Source organism: Nansenia antarctica (genome assembly GCF_963989245.1).
Source record: "Nansenia antarctica genome assembly, chromosome: 11".
Taxonomy (NCBI): domain Eukaryota; kingdom Metazoa; phylum Chordata; class Actinopteri; order Argentiniformes; family Microstomatidae; genus Nansenia; species Nansenia antarctica.
The window spans coordinates 16,378,322-16,398,185 of NC_137681.1; the positions used below are offsets into that span (position 1 = coordinate 16,378,322).

Sequence of the window (19,864 nt, forward strand, 5' to 3'; positions counted from 1 at the left end):
AGGTGAAGGAAAGCAAATGGTGAGTTCCCCCAGAGCTTTACAAATACCGCCACCTAGCGGTGAGGAGGACTACCTCGCAGAACTGTGCTTGTGTGTGTGATCCTGGATGGCGACCAGTGGAGTTTTTATCCAGCTCTGGAAATAAACAGTAACAATGTTGAAATTCTCATCTTTGATTTATTCACATAATTCATAACTTCTGGTCTTATACAGCATCACACAGGTACATTCCAAATATATTTACAAATGTTTTCACTTAGTAGTACTCGATATGAAAACTGTACAATAGACAGAGCATAGAAAAAATGCAGAGAAAATGATACAATTTACAATTTCAATATATATGATATTTAACCAGGTATAAAGCTGTACTGTAAAACCAAGTACTACAGCTTTTAATAATAAAACAACTCAATCGATGTTGCATCTCAACATATGTTAAAGAAGTGTTTGGTCAAGTGTAAAGTATCAATAGATCAACACAAACATAATAGACCAAGTTTTAAAAGAGTGTTATGTTTCATAAATAAGTATTTTTTTTAATAATAAAACAATTTCTCATTGTTCTTTCATTCACACACAAAAAAACCTATTTCAACAGCTAAGAGCACTGAAGCTGTCGCGTGGTCATACTGAGAGACATACAAAAGCTTTACTGTGAATCCCACACTCAGAAAAGCTAAATATAGAATTAAACACTGGAATCTCATGTGCCTTATTGTGTTCGCTATTGCACTTGATAAGGGTCTTTTCCTGCGTAACGAATCCCACACACATAGATGGGATTCAAGGAGGAAAATAATCACTAGACTTCATATTGAGCACATTTGTATTTGAGTTCATAATTGTATAACTATCATTACCCATTCCTGATTCTTTCAGGAAATAGTGTTTAATGCGAAAAACATATTACCTGTATTTTAGTTGTGGTGAAATGTGTAAGATAATATTCAATGTCAATGAATACACTTAAGAGTTGTTCGTTATAGTAACATTGTCTTGGTCCCTAAATTCACATAACTCTATGGTTGGGAGTGCACTTTCTTTAGTTTGTTTTAGGCAGTCAAATAATCCACAGGTGTAACAAAGGGCCTATTTCAATATCCTTGTTCAGTCCAACTTACCTCAAACATTTCTAGTGCTAGTCTTAGACTCCGTTCATGACATCTACATATGTCATGATTATGCTCGCTATCATAAATACACTCAATAATACTGGAGATGATGTCTGGAGTCTTCTAGTCTTCAAGTATGACATCAGTCTTTTGGGGAAATGTCGTCAGAGAGACGATGACCGGCTCTCAGTTCAAACCACAGGAGGGAGAATCATTGACGAGTGGTCATGTGCAACTACAGTTAAATCATTAACTCTTTAGTGTTGGGTTGGTATTCTTGTCCATGTCCTTGTTGTCCTTTATCAATGCGTTGAAAACCTGTCAAAAGGAGAGATAACATTACAATTCCTGTAGGGGGTGCTGTGCACATAAAAAAAATAAAAAATAAATAAAAATAAACACGTACAGCACTGCTTTTGATAAAACATTTATAACCTATAACTCTCTATGATGAATTATCCAGGGGAGGCTGGTGGAGGTATCAATCAGAAGACAAGCTCATTGTAATGCATGGGATGGAATAAGGAATCATATTGTGTGTTTGATACCATTCCTCATTCTATTCCATGCATTACAATAGCCCGTCCTCCAATTTCTACCTCCACCAGCCTCCCCTGTTGTGTATTGTGTGCAGTGTCTGGGTGACGTTCAACTCCCAAACTGCTCCTGGCCACAGCAGTGACATGTGATGAGAGCCTGGACATAATTACAGGCTATTTGAGAAGAGTTCTGGCGACGTGTCCCACTTCAAACAATAGGAAAAATCCAGAAATGGCCTCAGCTCCACCACAAACGCAGCCTTGTATTTCATCCTCCTTCTCTACTTGCTTCCTAGTGTGTCTCTTTCGTATTCAGCACACTAGAACTTCATAGGTCTTAATGACTGATATGGCCATTTTGAGATAGAAATGTGTTACATAATGGGCCGGTTTCACAGACAAGGCTTAAGCCTAATCCTAGACTAAAAAACATCTTCAATGGAGATTTTACATTGAAAGTGTGATTTAGTCCAGGACTAGGCTTATGCCTCGTCTGTGAAACCAGCCCTAAGCTTTCTCTCTGGGTGAAATAAAATATCTGTCAAATCATCCATCTATCCTTCCATCCACCTATCCATCCATCCATCCATCCATCCATCCATCCATCCATCCTCCTCATCTCCACTTCCGACTTGCTGCGTGTAAGAGGAACTGACCTGCGTCCACTTCCTGTTTCCGCTGGCGAGCATGGGCGTGGCAGCGATGCAGGAGAAGAGCCTATCGGAGCCGATGTCTTCAGGCAGACGTGTGAGGAACTGGGCGCTGTGGATGAAGTCCATCTGGAGCAGCACCCCCTCGTACAGACGCAGGATTCCCAGGCCCGTCCGGAACAGGAACTCCTCCCCGTCCCTGCAGAACACGTCCCACACGCGGCACGCCACGTCCAACGGCAGGGACTTACTGTACAGGGTGAAGATCCTGTACACGCACACGCACACAAACGCAAACACACACACAGAGTTTAGTAGCTGTTAGAGTAACCTCTGTAAACTATTTTGGCTGTTATGTTGTGCGCTTCAATCCCAACGCAGCATTGCCAGTATATCAGAGGCTTCACTCACCCCCATTCAGTGTTTACTCACCAGTCTATCAGATAGAGATCCGGGGTGAGGTTGGAACTCTGGAAGTGGTTGAACAGTATTGGGAGGTTCTCTTCAAAGAACACTTCAAACGCAGCAAAGTACTTTAGCATCTATAGAAGGGAGAGGGAGAGGGGGAGAGTGAGAGAGAGAGAGAAAAAAAAGATAGATCAAGGACTGCTCGTTCACTGACTGAGGGAGAAGGAGACATCGAGATGTCCAGAGTGGATACAGTGAGAGAATTATCACTGAAGACCCAATGGAATTTAGCCTGATTCCAGATCTGTATACTGTTTTTTACAGAAGCCAAACTGAGCTGTACTGGGTTGGCCTGGTTACGCATTTCCACCATAGTTGCCGAAATGGTGGAAGGTAAATATCTGAGCAAGCACAGTTCAGATGCGGTTCAGATGGGCCCTGTACTGTACTGTGAAGAAGCCTAACTGGGCCGTACCAGGTCGTGGTCCACTCTGAAGAAGGCCAGCTGACAGGGCTTGTTGAGCAGGTTGGCAAAGGCGATGAAGGCATCAGCTTCTTCCAGGTTGAGGATTAAGACTGCAGCTATGAAGGACATGCCCTGGACCTGAGAGGGGAGAGAGAGAGAGAGAGAGAGAGAGAGAGAGAGAGAGAGAGAGAGAGAGAGAGAGAGAGAGAGAGAGAGAGAGAGAGAGAGAGAGAGAGAGAGAGAGAGAGAGAGAGAGAGAGAGAGAGAGAGAGAGAGAGAGAGAGAGAGAGAGAGAGAGATGGGTCACAATCAGCACATCCCTGAAAACACTACAGGTCAGGTGTGTATTAATGGAAGTGTGGTTTCTTCTTGTTGGTTAATAAATGAAGAATATAGTTCTGAGCAGTTTAAGACTATTTATTTAAACAAAGTACAGGTATACAGGATATGAGAGCTGGTAGCTGGTCTGGTGGTCAGAGAGGAGAGAGAGGGCCCCCTGGGCCCACACCCTTATTTATAAACAATAGTATGTAAATACAGTTGTAAACAATGGCCTATCACCTTCACTGTATGGATGCTTGAGGTGTGAGAATTAGGCAGACCTTACATGATGTCACTCTGGCCTAAAAGTCATTCCAGGTTAAAGTTCAGGTCAGATTCACAGGAAGTCATTCTAACATGCCCATATAGGGACAGCACTTCCTGAGGCAAAAACATATGGCCCTTGAGACAAAGGATGTGTTTACAAGTTGTCATAAACCCCCCCTGTCAGGAGAACAGACCCATACCATAACAGTCCATGCATGTGTGTGTTTAAGTAAACTATACTACAGAAGTATGTGTGTTAATGCAGGTGTATATCTATCAATGCAAGTGTCAATTTATACAGGTCTATGCATATATGTGTGTGTGTGTGTGTGTGTGTGTGTGTGTCAATGGACTTACATATCCCACGTCAGGTCTGTAACAGGTGTAGGCCCCCAGCACACTGTGGAGGAGGTCATGGTATGGCCCACCCTGTGGAAGAGAGGAGCTGAGGATGAGAAATAACATAGAGCACGCAAACACGCAGATGAAAACACACACACAATAATAAAAACACACAGAGTTACTCTCACGCACACACATACACCCACACACCCACCCACACCCATCCAACACACACACACACACACACACACACACACACACACACACACACACACACACACACACACAGTAGGGGAGCTGTACTGTACCTTCTGGAAGATATAGAGAGGAGGGAAGGTGCGGGATATGTCCAGCTTAATCAGATCCAGGCTGGACTCTCTGTCTGCCAACGATGCCCCGTCTAGTATAGAAGCGCAATGAGAAAATGGATCCAATGTGTTAAAACAGAACTGTGTTAAACAATAAGCCCTGTCGAGTCTGTGGCAGTAGAATGTTAAAAATGACTTGCTTAGATTAAGGTGCATTGTATTCTACCTCCACCAGCCTTCATTGGACATTAGAGAAACTATCAATGCAAAGTACACTTGCTTCTCCTCCAGCTTGTTTTGCCTATCTACAGCACTGCTTATGCTTAGAAAAGCAGTGACTTGGACAAACGCAAACAGGCTTGACACGGCGCCGAGATTCGTCACACCGAAACCAATGCCAACAGACAGGAGAGAAATCCTGCATATCTGCGTTCAGCTCCATTAAGTCCTGTTGGACAGTCTCCCTGAGACTCTCTCACTGGCAAAAACAGTCCTTGTCTGATCAGCCACAGATGTTTAAGGAGTCAGTCGGGGGGGGGGGGGGAGGCTGGTGGAGGTAGAAATCGGAGGACGGGCTCATTGTAATGCAGGCACCACTCGTCACTGAGTCACCGTGCATTAGAGTGAGCCCCGTCCTCCGATTTCTACCACCACCAGCCTCCACCGGAGTCAGTATGTCGTTACTGGCTCTGAACGCTGGACCAGCAGGCTGAGTTCTCACATGATGGTAGAAACAGACGCTCACTGAGGATAAATAAAACAAATTCTCGTTTTTCTTTTCCACAAAGCCCTGCAAATGGCCAGAGGGGGGAGGGGGATACTGTGTATGTTGTGGGATGGTGATCTGTCGACAGCAAGTCACCACCAGACTGGGGGGGAGGGTCTTCAGATGTGCAGCACAGAGGAAACACCAGTGTTTCACAAAGGAAGAGAGGAGGGGCGGGGGGGGGGGGGGGGGAGAGAGTCTGGCATGAAGGATCTGAGCTCGCTCTACTAGGCAGGAGAGTTTGCTGTGTGAAGAGTTTCACTGGGATCCCCCCGCAGACTTACCGTCGGCTTCACTCTCTGAGCCTGTCTCACTAAAGCTCTTCCATCTCTCCTTGGCTCTGGAGAGGAAGATCTCATACAGTTCTGCAGAGAGAGAGAGAATAAAGAAGATGAGAAAATTAAAGACAGAGAGACACAGAGAGAGAGAGAGGGGGAGAGAGAGAGAGAGCGAGAGAGGGGGGGGGGGGAAGCAAGAGAGAGAGAGACAGAGAGAGACAGAGAGAGAGAGATAAGAAAGAAGAAGATGAGGAAATGAAAGAGGATCTCCCTCCCGCTCCTTAAGCTCGGCCTCAGCCTTCTTTACTTCTTTTTTTTTTTTTTTTGCAAAAAAACACAAAGTCACTTCCTGCCAGTAAAGCAAGTTAAGCATCCAGAAATTCCTTCCTTTCATAGAAAACAGGGTGGTCATATTTTCCAGCCTGAACTGAAAGCGAATCTCTCTTGCTTTCTTAAAAAAAAAAAAGATCACACTCTCTTTCTTTCCAAACAATTCTCTTTGTTAGAAATACATTCTATGGTGCTTTACTATTGTGTATTATGAAAACTGGGTGAACTATCCCATAACTTAGTAGAATGTACTGTAATGCAAGTCTGATCATAATTCTGATTAGTTTTTTATCTTCGTGATGGCATTTGCTGGGTTATTTTCAGACTTCTCAGGAGCAAACTTGCCACAAACCATGTGTATTTCCTACTCTAATTCATTATCATTCATCATTACTGTACTATTGTATTACTAACTCCTGTATTGTATTGTATTGTATTACTAACTAATTAATACACTGAACATGCCATATTGTGAGTAATGAGAGTGAGAGCGGACCGTAGCGTACCTGAGGTGATGTTGAGCTCGTTGCCGATGGCCAGGCTCCAGACCTTCCCTCTGACGTTGGGGGGCAGACCCTGCCACCACAGCTCCCTCACCCGCCTGGTGTTACGCCTGCAGGAGGGAAGCACAAAACTGATCAATGACTCAATGACGGATGGACTCAATGACTGACTAGCTGACTGACTGACTGACTGACTGACTGACTGAACAGTGACAACTGACTGACTGACTAACCAATGACTGGCTGACTGACTGACTGATTGGCCGACTGACTGAACAGTGATAGATTAACTGACTGACTGTCAGACTAACCAGTGACTGACTGATGGACTGACTGACTGACTGATTGATTGACTACTGACTGACTGACAGACTAACCGGTGACTGACTGATTAACTGACTGACTGGCCAACAGACTGACCAGTGACTGACTGACTGACTGACCAGTGACCATGGCTACTCTAGGGCAAGTTTGTTTGAGAGGAAGTGGAGACACAGTAGTTAACTCACATGCTGTCCCAGTTGGGCAGGATGTCATTGTTCCAGACCACCATGGCGTTAGCGATGCTCTCCTCCTGTTTGAACCTCTCCTTCATCTGCTTCTTCTTCCTCTGAGCCTCCTTCAGCTCTGTTTGGGGGTAAAGGTTCAAGGTTCAATCCATACATCTAACATTTCATCAAATTAATGGTGTGTTTTATTCTGTAAAAATAAAAAATAAATTCCCTTTTTTGACAAAATTCCTGGACACCAGGAGAAACTCCCCCGGTAGGAAGAAACATTGAGAGGAACAATACAGCCGTTCACTCAACCACTCATTGGGGGCAAATACGACGTGAGCGCTGCTGCTGTCGCCACCTCACCCACAGTGGTGTCAGCGACCAACCCGAAAACAGAAATAGTACATGTTTGCAGAGTATATGTATGGTCCTGGATTCAGCAACAGCTGCCATAAACTGCTGCAGCATCTGGAGAGCTGGTCGGGACAGATGGGGCGGATAGAGGGATGGATGGAAGAGGAAGGGAGGGGGAGGAGTTCAGTACCTCTCTTCTTGGCCTCGGCCACCATCTCGTCATACTCCTGGCGGTGCCTCTGGGCCTCCTCCACAGACTTGGCAGGAAGGTTCCTGAGGGGGGAGGAGAGAGAGTATCAATGTCTGTCAGTGTCAGTGTCAGTTTCACAGTAATCAGTGCATATCACGGCAACTGGGACATTAAAAAGAAGCCTGAGATAAAAAGAAAAAAAAGAAAGAGACTTGTTGCTTTGCCGAGTGTGTGTGTGTGTGTGTGTGTGTGTGTGTGTGTGTGTGTGTCACAGGTCAGGCAACACTCTCAGATTTCATCCATCGATTCTTAATGAGTGGCTTAGGTCTTGGGAGAGAGGGGAGTAGGGAGAGCAGCTGAGCAGACACACAAACACAAGCACACACACACAGACACGCATGCACGCACACACACACACACACACACACAGACACACACACACACACAGACACACACACACACACACTTTTCATGGCTGCATATCTGCCTGCCTAACTGAATGAATGAATGGTCTTTATTGTCATTGATATAGTACAGGTACCAAACAACGAAATTAACTGCTTATGTCTGGCCTCTGTTCTAGACCTATTCTGGCTTTTACAACTAAAGTACTGTTCAGAAGACGCAAGGATAGAGGAAGTGAAAGAAAGAAATGGAGAATCTGTGAGAAAGGGCAAGAGAGAGAGGGAGGGAGGGAGGGAGGGGGAGAGAGAGAGAGAGCGAAAGTGAGAGCAAGTGAGAGAAAGAAAAGAGAGAGATGGCAGGGGATATCAAAATGAAGAGTGAAGGAGAAATATGAGGGAGAATGGAGTGAGAGTGAGTGAGAGAAAGGGGATATGGCAGATACTGTAGTTGGTGGGAGGACGGGCTCATTGTAATGCATGTGACGGGCACGGTGTTTGACACCATACCTCATTCCATTCCAAGCATTACAATGAGGCCCGGCCCTCCCATGTCCACCTCCGCCAGCCTCCCCTGGAGATACCGTAAGGTGTGCACACTCACGCGGGTCTGTCCTCCAGGATCAGGGCGGTGGTGGACAGAGGCTCAAACTCCAGGTTCCTCCTGCGGCCCTGCTGGGGCTGAGTGGGGGAGGTCCCCTCCGTCGCCTTCCCCGCCTTGGCCTCGTACTCCTGCAAGAACATCAAAAACCTCAACTTCCATAAACACTGGAAACCTCCTCCCCCAGATACATGCTGTGAACAACAGCAACAACACCGCCGCCGCCAGCGGCCCTTCTGAGGTAAACATTTCACAGACTAGGAGAGACGGGCTAGCGTTAGCCGCGAGGCGAAGGGGTGGACCGATCAGCTGACGGACTTGTGGAGATCACAAGGCCCCATGCAGGCAGACAAGCAGTGGCCTGGAAGGCGTGGAGAGGATGAAGGAAAGGGAGTTGGGGGGGTGGACGATGGCTATGAATGTGGACAAAAGAGAAGGGTTAGGAGAGTGCGTTGTCATGGGGGGTGAGACAGTGTGGAGTGTGTGTGTGTGTGTGTGTGTGTGTAGTGGGAGAAGGGTGTTAACATGAGCCATGTCTGCAGGGTAGAATGCCTAGCTGTACCTCTGGGTACACTGCTGTAGATCAAGAACGCCATTGTTCACAGACCGATGTCTAAAGCTGTATGTGGCTCCGTTTCGTGCAAGTTGGTGTGAATATCTTGTGGACAATATGTATCGCCATGGCCCACTAGCCACTACTACACAATACAAGGGTCACCTTTTGACACTGCGGGAGCCTGCCAGGGCAGTGTTGTAAATGGGCTACATTGTCTCGTGTTGCGGCTCCTCTCAAAACGTCTATGGCTGCAGTTACAAAGGGGGCTATCAGCACAATGTGACGAGGGGGGGTGGGGGAGGCGAGGCCCCCGTAATGTGGAGAGCGGGTTTTTACCAACACCAGCGCAGACACTGGTGTAAACAGTTACAGCAGCTAAAGACAAGTAGAATAATACGATGATACACACAGTATACATCTCCTACATTGGACATCCATCCCATAACGCTAAGATACGGTGAGTTTGGAACAAGTTGAGGGAGTTTTGGGACACAAAAATCGAAAACATAAAGAATATTTTTCAATGGCCAGCAGCCCAGCACAAAGGCAGAGTGTTCTTTGAGATGCGTCAAGGACCGTGATCCTGAAATCATGGAGGACGATCCAGAAACTGCTTAGTTTGGGTTTCTCTTCTTTATGCATTTCCCCCTTCCTGTCAACGCTAAGGCACTGGAGCTGGGGAGGCCGGTGGAGGTAGAAATGGGAGGCTCATTCTAATGGATGGAACGGAAAATGAAGGTGTGTTTGATACCGTTCCTGACTCCGTTCCACGCATTTACGATGAGCCTGTCCTCTGAGTTCTACCTCCGCCGGCCTCCGCCGCACTGTAAGGCAATAATGGGCAGGGGCGTGAGAGGTGCAGATGTTTGATGCTGAATGAAAATGGCTGCTCGGCAGTTCTGCATGCAGAGTGAAGACTGAGAGTGAGAAGGAGACGGTCCATACCCCTGCGCTTAAGAGGTTTGGTGTGGACACAGACGTGAGACTGCCTGGGTTACTCTCCTGAAGGAAGAAGAAAACAGTTTGCACTCAAAAGTTAAATAAATATAGTGGGGGGGGGGGGGGGGGTTAGATAAGAAGAAAAAAAATCAGGACAGACACTTATTTTGTTTGGTGTAATAATGTGAGTTTTTCATGTGTACTGTTTTGCAATAAATAATTGATAACAACAACAAAAAATAGTTAAATAAATAGGGCTAAAGCCCTCAAACACAAGAACCAAACTGTCTGTATCAAACGTTGAAAATCATCATACAGAAAAAACGTTTTGCAACATACACTTGACTTAAATCAACCAGCATAGCGTAACCAAGTTTGAGCATCATCATTGTCATCTTAGACCAGAGCTAAAATGCCTATGACTTTCCAGACCTACTGATACGGTAAAACGGTCAACTTCACTGCAAGGGCCCCACGAGAGGCTGGTGGACGTAGAAATCGGAGGACGAGCTCATTGTAATGCATGGAATGGAATGGAATACCGGAATGGTATCAAACACATTCCTCATTCCAATCCCATGCATTACAATGAGCCAGTCCATCCAATTTCGACCTTCACCTGCCTCCCCTGCTGGGCATCTGTTGGAGAACTCTCACACACACGTCCCTTATCGCCAAGCTGCTTCACAGCAGATCAATTCACCGTCCAAGCTACAGTAGGGCCTACATCTTAAGAGACATATTACATACCCTCAGACAGGCAATATCCTGCTCAAACCCTGCAGTAGCCCCAGTTAGCTGAGCTAAAGGTGTGCTAATCTCACTAGCATGGGAGGGGGGGGGGACTCCCGATGAGAGAGGCTGCTGTCAGCTCCTTCTGCAGCCAGCTCCACAACTAATCCAGTGAAGGGAAACATGTAATTGGCTTATAGTGTCCATCATGGCAGGGAAACGCGCATTAGTGCCTCTCACTAGTGTGCCTCTCACTAGTGACACTTGAGCTGTAGGGTGGAGGGAAGGAGAGAGGGAGGGGGGCGGGAGCAAGTGGGCCAAGGTCTGGACACCAAGCACACCCCTAATGATGGGGAACAGACTGGCTTGCTTGCTCCCCACCAGGGCCTTACACAGCAGGCAGCAGGCCAACTCCTTACCCTGCCTGTCAGCCCAACACAGCGAGCCTGTCAGTCCAACCAACCAGCCTGTCTGTCTGTCTGTCCAACCAGCCCCAGGCATAGAGGCCAGCTGGAGGATGCACCCTGACCAGATGCTGCTACAGACGGGCCCTGCTTGCCAGACTCCAGCCTCGATGATCCAGCTCCACTACACTCTTGACCTATTCTCTCGCCTAGCCTAGCCTGGTCACCAGATCTGTAACGTTCGGAACGGCGATGATGACAAAGGACGGGCTAAAGCGCATTACAGATCTGGAACAAGCAGACAAGCTCCGTCTGAACTGATTTTGATCATCCTCATGACCGTAAGCTCCGTTAAAAAAAGACAAGCCAGAAATGTGGTCTTAAAAGAATCCAGCCGAGCTGTGAGAGGAGAAGATGCTATCTGTTGGTTAGCTGGTCAGACAGGTATGGCTGTCGTGACTCAGGAGTTACCGTGACAACGAGGGGAACTGATAAGAGCGCTGTTCATTACATAGCGTACTACTACTGCACACAGCTGCAGTCTTATCCCTGTCTGTATCATAGGACACCTTGTGACACAAGACAAAGAGCTGTAAATGTGTCGAGGGGGTTCAATGGGAGGGGTGTAAATTGCTTAGAGGCTTTTTTGGGGATTAAATATCGCTAGCGGTGTATGCTGCGTGTCTTTCTGTCATGCTAATATAGCTAGGTTAGGCAAGGCTGCCACAACGCAGATGAATAGGGACGTAATCCTGTCTAGCATGTGGGAACAATGATCTGGGTTAAATATTAAGCCACTGGAATTTGCCTTGACTTCAAACAACATAGTTACATTCCTGGATGACTGGCACACACACACACACGCACACACACGCGCACACACGCACGCACGCACACACGCACGCACACACGCGCACACACACACACACACACACACACACACACACACACACACACACACACACACACAGAGGGCAGTGGGTACACTCCAAGCTCGTCCCATTCAACATAGGGCACGTTCTCTCCCATGCAAGAGCTGTGCAGGAAGTTAAAAGGTCAGTTAACAGGAAGTTAATATGTCCAATTTCCAGCAATGACTAACCATTATCCATAAACAAACCCTAGTACCTTCATCCTGAACATTCACCACTGTATCCAAAAGGACTGAACAAGCAGGCCTAGAGGTCTGATGGGACAGGACATCAACTTCACTTTGTCCCATTACTGGATAGGTGGAACGTTCACCGCTCACTTAAGCCAATAGGGGTCCTACTGATCAGTCCTGTTAGTTATACAGGTACGGGGATGTTTTCTGTTTCTGGACGTAGCCTTGATCCAGATACCACACTGGACGTCAACCAGTGGAGGCTGATGGAGGTAGACATCGGAGGACAGGCTCATTGTAATGCATGGAATGGAATGAGGAATTTGTGTCTGACCAAGTACCATTCCTCCATTTCATGCATTTACAATGAGCGTCCTCTGATTTCTACCGCCACCAGCCTCCCCTGAAGTCAGCAGACCAACCTGCTGTATGGTCCTGGAGTCTTTGGAGGGACTCTCCCTCAGCGGGACTTTTCCAAACAGCTTCCACCCGGGGACGCTGTGATCTCTCTGCTTCTTGGAGAACAGACTCCTGACGAGAGACAACGCGTTAGGGTCAACACACACAGTACAGTAAGCAGTAATCATCGTGATGACACGGATCTATTTTAATCCCCTCGCAGCAAAAAGTTTTCGATGAGTCAGAACTATTGAGAAATCGATCGAGGATGTAGGCTCATGAGTCATTTCACTTGCACCCATTTCTCCTGCCGCATGATGTTCAATTACGTACAGTGCCGCTCAGTGTCGGTCATAGGCTTTTAATCTGTCAAAAAGAATAAACTGTGAACTGGGGTGATAGACTGTCACATGTGGTCACAAATGACCTTCCCTGTTTTGAGATCAACTAACATGAACTCTACAGGCCTACGCATTTGGGAGGATGGTAGTATCAGGGAACACCCAATATCAGGGTATTCACTGCACTTGGCTCCGTTTTCACCGGGCCTCAGCCTCCTCTAAATGTTGAATGAGACGGAGACCTAGTTCTGGCTTTGTTCACGAGGTCGTGGTGTGGTGTTACAGGACTAAGACACACAACTCTCTGTTAGAAGGGCAAGGCTAATGGCAGTGACTGCCTTGATGGTTGACTGGGCATTGCAATGACAAACCATACAGCAGACTATCTATCTATCTATCTATCTTTTTTTGGCCTGTGTGTTGTTAAGATTAAGTCCATGTGCATTGGTCACCATGGTGGAAGTGTGTGTGGAGAGTAACATCATGTTACTAGTGTACAGCTTGAGGCTGGTGGAGGTAGAACTCAGAGGACAGGCTCATTCTACTGTGTGTAATGGAACAAGGAGCCCCATGCTCTGATTTCCACCTCCCCAAGCCTCCCCTAAGGTACAATACATGTAATCGAAAAAGCTTTGGCTCATCTCTTGTCTTGGCAAAGAATCCTCTGGTCACCCCCCCCCCCCCCGACTACAAAGTACTATATCTGGTTTAGCTACCTGCCAAAGTACTCCGCAATCCCTGTTTTTTTCGACTGTAGGGCCAACTCTGAGGATTCCACCACAGCCAGACCCTCTGGGATGTCTCCGGGGGCGCTCTGACGCCTGCTGGACTCGTAGGTGTTCCTGGAGCTCAAACTGACGTCCATGAACCTGAGTTCACAATGGCCCCCCGTGGCCTCCAGGAACATCTCGTCGTCCTCTGGGCTGAGAGGGGCAGAGTTGTAGCTGACGCTGTTGGGCATAGTTCTGAGGGCTACTAGGGGCCTTGGGGAGATGGAGGAGAAGAGGCCCGGGTCTGAGGCATTCTCCCCAGCCTGCCTGGTGGCGGCTGATTCGGGGCTCCTGGTGGCTCCGGCATGTGTTGGCCTGGATGGTAGGTCTAAACCTCGAGAGGGGATGTTGGGGTTATCAGGTAGGCCTAGATGTTCGTCACTCGCTGCCTGAGTTCTAGGCTGGACCCCTGTGATGTCAGGCTCCTCTCTAACACGACAGGGTTCCTGACTGTGAACGTCGCTCGCTGCAGATGATGCAGAGGGCATTTCCAGCTGTGGGGGGTCAGAAGGACAGGTGTCTTCAGCTCCATCGGAATGTGTCACAGGTAACACAGCCCCTGAGTCTGTGTGCAATGTGGCTCTGCTGCTGCTTTGTCCGATCAATAATCCACCATTTGCCACTTTAACCCCCTTGTCAGTGGTCCGGTTGTGGTCAGGCTGAAACAGCATCACCGCATTGGTACCAACAGCATCACCGCTGAGGTTCTCCTGTATGCCACAGTCCCCAGGGTCCCCATTCGAGAGTCCTGTCTCGGGACCTGTCCGTGGCGAGGCTGTGTGAGTGGTGCAGCTATGCTGATGCTGTCCATTCAGCTGTGAACGATGGGAGGAATCCTGGCTTTGCTCGGCCAGAGAGAGTCCCTGGAGGGCATGATCATCCACGTCCGTTTCCTCTCGGTGGTCTTCCTTAACGATAAAGCTGGAGGAGAACAGGGCTCTATCCGCCCCCATGGCCATGCTCCGTGCCTGGGCTGTTTCAGTATCAGTAAGTCTGTTTGAGGGGTCGCTACATGGCTCAGAAACGACGACACATTTGTGAGACACATCGGGTGAGATCTCACCTACCAGATCGAACATCTTCGTAGTCCCGGTTTCATCCCCGTTGTTGACATTAAAAAGAGGAGATGTTGTGGAGGCAGACGATCGGTGGAGAGATGTGCAGGTGGTCCCCTTCTCGTTCACATCTGCAGACAAAGCCGGTTGAGAAGACCCATTCTCTGCCTTTTCCATATCATTCACACTCCCCAAACCAGCTGTGGTGGTTGAATCGGCACCGCTCGCTTGGATGATCTCCGTGTGCCTTGTAGGTTGATCATGATAGTAGTAATCTCACTGATGCATTATCCTTCATTTCTTCTAAAAAGACGCAATGAAAACTGCGAATGTTATTCCGATTGCCAAGCCAAGTAAACAAATAATGCGACAGTCCACTGGTCGTTCATCACTCCTCCTGATAGGAAAACCGGCAGGCGCCTCCGCTGTGACTGTGAACGGAAGCCATTTTGAGATTCCAATGACGTAGGGAGAGACGAAGAGGCCAAGCCAAGGGGGGAAATGTGGGATGTAGCGACACCTGCTGGCCGCACGGAGCTATGACGTCTGTGTCCAGCACAATGATCCAGCACTAGTTTTCAACAATAGTATCGACAGTTGTTTTAGTGTTCATCCATCCGGTGGGAGTTTCCTTCGATGAGTAGGTTTATTGTAAAGGGACTCTTTTGACTGTGGAAATAAAATAAAGCCCAGTCTTGCCATTAGGCAAGTGGTAGTAAATATTTTCATAGGCAAAGGATTTAAGTTGGTGTGAAGATGGGAAACAATCAGTCTCTCCGAGGTGGAGAAGGTTGCCCTATCAAGGACCCCAATTGAAATAAGCCAGTGGCTTTCTTGGGTTTTTATCCTGTTAGTTGACCTTGTATGTAATATGTACTTTCATGTACCTACTTCTGCAAATCTTCTAATAAAGTTTTCAATCAATCAATCAATCAATCAAGAGAGCGCAAACAATGTTTTACCTTTTCTTTTTAGTGTGTTCCCCTGCTTTTATATTCATTCTATGCATGTATATGTTTTTATATATGTTTTTATATTCACGTTATGTTCTTATTCCTGTTGTAAAGCACTTTGAGCTGCATTTCTTGTATGCAAGGTGCTATATAAATAAAGCTTTACTTACTTTACTCCTTTTCGAACATGTTAAGTAAATAGTGTTTTTTGTTTTGTTTTGTTTTTTCTTGTTTTTGTTTTATTTTTTGTTGTTATGACTATTTCTTTTTTCACATGTTCGAAATAAAGCTTTCATTCATTCATTCATACTTACATACTTACTTACTTACTTACTTACTTACTTACTTACTTACTTACTTTACTTACAATATAGTTTGAGTTGATTTAGCCATTGGGGTTTGTCCTTGTTCTAGACTGGTAGATCGCGAGCGCACTTTCAGAACCATGGACAGGGAACCCACCACCTGGGCACGGATAACGTACAATGATGAATGAGAATTGATTAGAGCCGCGTTCGTAAATTCGGTCCGAGAGCGCCGGAGCGTCCACGTGACTGCCTCTTGTCCAATCAAATTACTTGGTCGCTTTATGACGTTGAACCCACTGTGCGCTCGGGCGAATTTACGAACGCAGCATAGGATTTTTTAAATCCGTTTTTTTGTTGTTGAACTATGTAATGTTAATAGGCCTTGTGAGCATTAACCCTCTATTGGATTAATTATTACTTAAACATGATACAAATGTTTTAGTGTGTTTTTATTACTTTGAATTGCATAAATAATAAAGAAAAAAAACTATATATTCTAAATGTTTAAAGGGGTGTAGTTAGTAAATTGTTGCCATATGGCTAAACAAAATGTATTTGTGAAATGTATAATGCAATATGTACACAGTTACAATTAATATAATTTAACAATTGTTATTTAGAATGTATGGTAATAATAATAACATCGTAGACACCTATACAAAGACTCGGGGACATAATTTTCTTGATCAAAAACAAATGTATTTCACATTTAATGTAATCATTCTCATTCAGTATTATCCATTTAATTTAGTTATAAATAGTAAGTAATAAAAACAGTAATAACAACGCATGAATTGTTTTGTATCGTTTAAGTAATAATTCATGCTGCAATAGAGGGTTAAATGTGTTTTTATGACTTAATGTCTTGAACCATCTCAAATTCTGCATACATTCGAACACGATTTTAACTGCGAATATCTGTGTTATTACTGCAGTTAAACAACATCATTAACTTGAAGTGACTATTTCCCAATGTTACTAAAGTGATGTTTTCTGAACATAGACCTACTAGGCCTATATGTTTTCGTCATATATACGCAATCAATGAATCAATGCCCTGACGGATTGTTAAGCAGCTCCAGGAGTCGCAATCCAACCTCCAACCATTGTTTAACGACTGCAACTGTTCACCCGTGTCATAAAAAGGGACGAGGAGCGAGTGTAGGCTATAGAGACAGGCTGTGTACACCTTACCGAATGGCTATTGTTGAGTGGATAGTTATCTTGAAATAAAAATCATGCAATTCAAAGAAATTACGCACACCTGAAGACGAGCAAGTGGACATAAAAAAAACAAGTGGAGAGCGTCATTGGTTATAGCATGGATACAGTGAACGCCAGCCGAGAAGATCATACAACTTTAATATGCACAGAAAAGCTGAGAAATTAGTTGTCAATGGAGAGATCAAACAATGAAAGTCGCGTCCATGCCGCGGGTTCTGGATCGGACAGCGCCGGGATCAGTGTCCGCGCGCTCACCGGTTGCGTCCTGTTTGTCCTGATCGTCTCCACGCTGCTTGGGAACACGCTCGTGTGCGCCGCCGTGATCAAATTTCGACACCTGAGGTCCAAGGTAACCAATTTCTTTGTCATCTCTTTGGCGCTGTCCGATCTTTTCGTGGCCGTCCTGGTGATGCCATGGAAGGCTGTGTCGGAGGTGGCTGGGTGTTGGCTTTTTGGAAGCTTCTGCGACACTTGGATAGCTTTTGACATCATGTGCTCCACCGCATCTATCCTCAATCTGTGTATAATAAGTATGGACAGATACTGGGCAATTTCGAGTCCTTTTCGATACGAGCGTATAATGACTCAAAGATTCGCCTTCGTGATGATCGGGGTGGCATGGACTCTCTCCATCCTAATCTCCTTCATCCCTGTTCAGCTAAACTGGCACAAGGCAGAAGAGGAAAATGCTACAATGTATAATAGCACTGATGAAATTGAGGACTGCAACGCAAGCTTGAACAGGACATATGCGATATCCTCCTCACTGATAAGTTTTTACATTCCGGTAGTTATTATGGTTGGCACTTACACGCGGATCTACCGAATTGCGCAAACCCAGATTAGAAGAATATCCTCGTTGGAGAGAGCAGTGGAACACGCACAGAACCACCAGCAGGCAAACGACGAGAACTACTTCAAAACAACCTTTAAAAAGGAAACAAAGGTTTTGAAGACCCTCTCTATTATAATGGGAGTATTCGTATTTTGCTGGCTGCCCTTTTTCGTGCTGAACTGCATGGTGCCGTTTTGTGACCCTATCAAGGTTGGTGACCCCCTGTGCGTAAGTGACACCACATTCAACATCTTTGTGTGGTTTGGATGGGCCAATTCATCTTTAAACCCAGTCATCTACGCGTTCAATGCTGATTTCAGAAAAGCGTTTTCCACCATTCTGGGTTGTAACAGATATTGTTCCTCTTCAACAGTAGAGGCTGTTAATTTCAGCAATGAGTTGGTGTCATACCACCACGACACAACGCTCCAGAAAGACGCACCTGCCACTGTCGCTGCGCAACGTCTACCCCTCGTCTCTCACAACGGTGAGGAGTTGGACATTGACAAAGTCTCGGTTATCTCAAATACTTCGCGTAACCAAAGAAACCTTCCCCTGCCTGCCATACTAATGTTTGAGTGTGAGGCAGACATATCATTAGATATGATGCCGTTTACTTCGTCTGGGCCCAATGAGTCTTATGTAATTCCAGGTCAAATACATGACCTGTGCAACTAAGTAGCCTATAAGTTACTATAGATTTAACATGTTGTTCATTTGTCTTTTTTTTTTTGTTAAAGCCTAGCTACTCAACAAAATCCAGCCCCAGTTTGTAATATGAGGGCATTGTGATTATCTGTATGACAAGTCTCCTAAAGGGCAATACACACAATGTTGTTGTTTTTTATTCTATACAACATACCACGACATTGCCTACATTTTGGAAGGCCTACATAAAACGTTTGAATTAGCTACTAGTAAAAATACAAAGAAAAGACTAGCCTAATTAGATACCATAATGATTATTGATTATCATTACTGCAATTACTTCTACATTGACCTTATCAATTGTGCAAATCTTGCAAATCCCGGCTTTAATAAAGGTCACTCATGTTTGTCAGTAGAATTGTGAATTTTACCAGACTTCTTGATGACATTTTGTAAAAAATAAAAATAAATAAAAAGAGCCACCAACCTTGTGCATGTGTCATGGGTGAGTCTTTCATGTTATAAGATGCAGTCTAAGTAGTATAATTAAAGATAATTGCCTGTTAATTGCTGTGGCAATTATGGGTGGTTATATTGCAGAATGCTACTGAATGTCGCTATCTAGGCTACAGTACCCACTTCAGGAGGGATGCAGAGAGGGAAGAGCACAGGTTGGCAAAACATGCAATATGAAAACAAAGCCAATAGAGAAAGAAAGTCCATTAAACCTTTGCAGCAATATCATTTTTTGTAAAGTGAGGCAGTTAAAAAATTCCCCTAATGCAAACACATACTGTAATACATTTAGCGTTAGAGATGAGAAGTTGGACCTATTAAACAAGTCATTGGCTGCATGCCTGCAGGCTGTAAAACCTGTATGAATGGCTGACGCCTGACAAGCAACAGATGGTAATTGCTTGGCTGCCAGTCTAGCACTACTTCTTATGCCACATGTGTGACATTTCTCCACTATGCACCCCCCCACCCCCATCCCATTTAATTTTTTTACATTTACATTTTTGGCATTTAGCAGACGCCTTATTCCAAAGCGACTTACAATCAATACATTTGAATTTATGAATGCTAAGCATGTGAATGTCCACCATTCGTGGCAGGAAGAGTAATCTAGCTCAGGCCCGGGGCCATTGATAGAAGGAGAAACCTTCTTCTACCACCTTCTTCTAAAACCTTTATTTATTTATTTTTTACTGGAGGAATAGAGAAACAGTACAAGGGGGGCGATAGAAGTTCTTAGGGAC

The 19,864-nt window shown here is 45.6% G+C and overlaps 3 protein-coding genes across 3 annotated transcripts in view; 1 reads left to right on the forward strand and 2 right to left on the reverse strand.

Annotated features, from left to right (window-relative positions):
• rbp4 (retinol binding protein 4, plasma) overlaps positions 1 to 19,864 on the reverse strand; it is a 170,468-nt gene that overhangs the window by 114,724 nt on the left and 35,880 nt on the right. The window lies entirely within an intron of this gene.
• Positions 295 to 14,222, reverse strand: tbc1d12b (TBC1 domain family, member 12b). Its single transcript, XM_080541618.1, has 13 exons — positions 13,529 to 14,222; positions 12,495 to 12,603; positions 8,340 to 8,467; positions 7,335 to 7,417; positions 6,803 to 6,920; positions 6,297 to 6,403; positions 5,467 to 5,547; positions 4,417 to 4,508; positions 4,124 to 4,195; positions 3,188 to 3,316; positions 2,737 to 2,846; positions 2,311 to 2,572; positions 295 to 1,433 (listed from the first exon to the last, which is right to left on the reverse strand). The coding sequence occupies exons 1-13, from the start codon at positions 14,068 to 14,070 to the stop codon at positions 1,365 to 1,367; spliced, it is 1,902 nt and encodes a 633-aa protein (XP_080397744.1). The 5' UTR covers positions 14,071 to 14,222; the 3' UTR covers positions 295 to 1,364.
• On the forward strand, positions 17,367 to 18,635 carry drd6b (dopamine receptor D6b; the record flags this gene model as incomplete). The annotated part of the gene is made up of 1 exon (XM_080542341.1): positions 17,367 to 18,635. Exon 1 carries the CDS (start codon positions 17,532 to 17,534, stop codon positions 18,633 to 18,635), a length of 1,104 nt encoding a protein of 367 aa, XP_080398467.1. The 5' UTR covers positions 17,367 to 17,531.

What these genes read in the sequence shown, in the direction of transcription:
- tbc1d12b (XM_080541618.1), bottom strand. Translation starts at nt 14,070, where the DNA reads ATGCCCTCTGCATCATCTGCAGCGAGCGACGTTCACAGTCAGGAACCC. An exon ending in CGAGCTCAACATCACCTCAG is followed by an intron (nt 5,548 to 6,296) that starts GTACGCTACGGT and finishes CTCTCTCTGCAG; the next exon opens with AACTGTATGAGATCTTCCTC. An exon ending in GATCTCTATCTGATAGACTG is followed by an intron (nt 2,573 to 2,736) that starts GTGAGTAAACAC and finishes GTGCGTGTACAG; the next exon opens with GATCTTCACCCTGTACAGTA.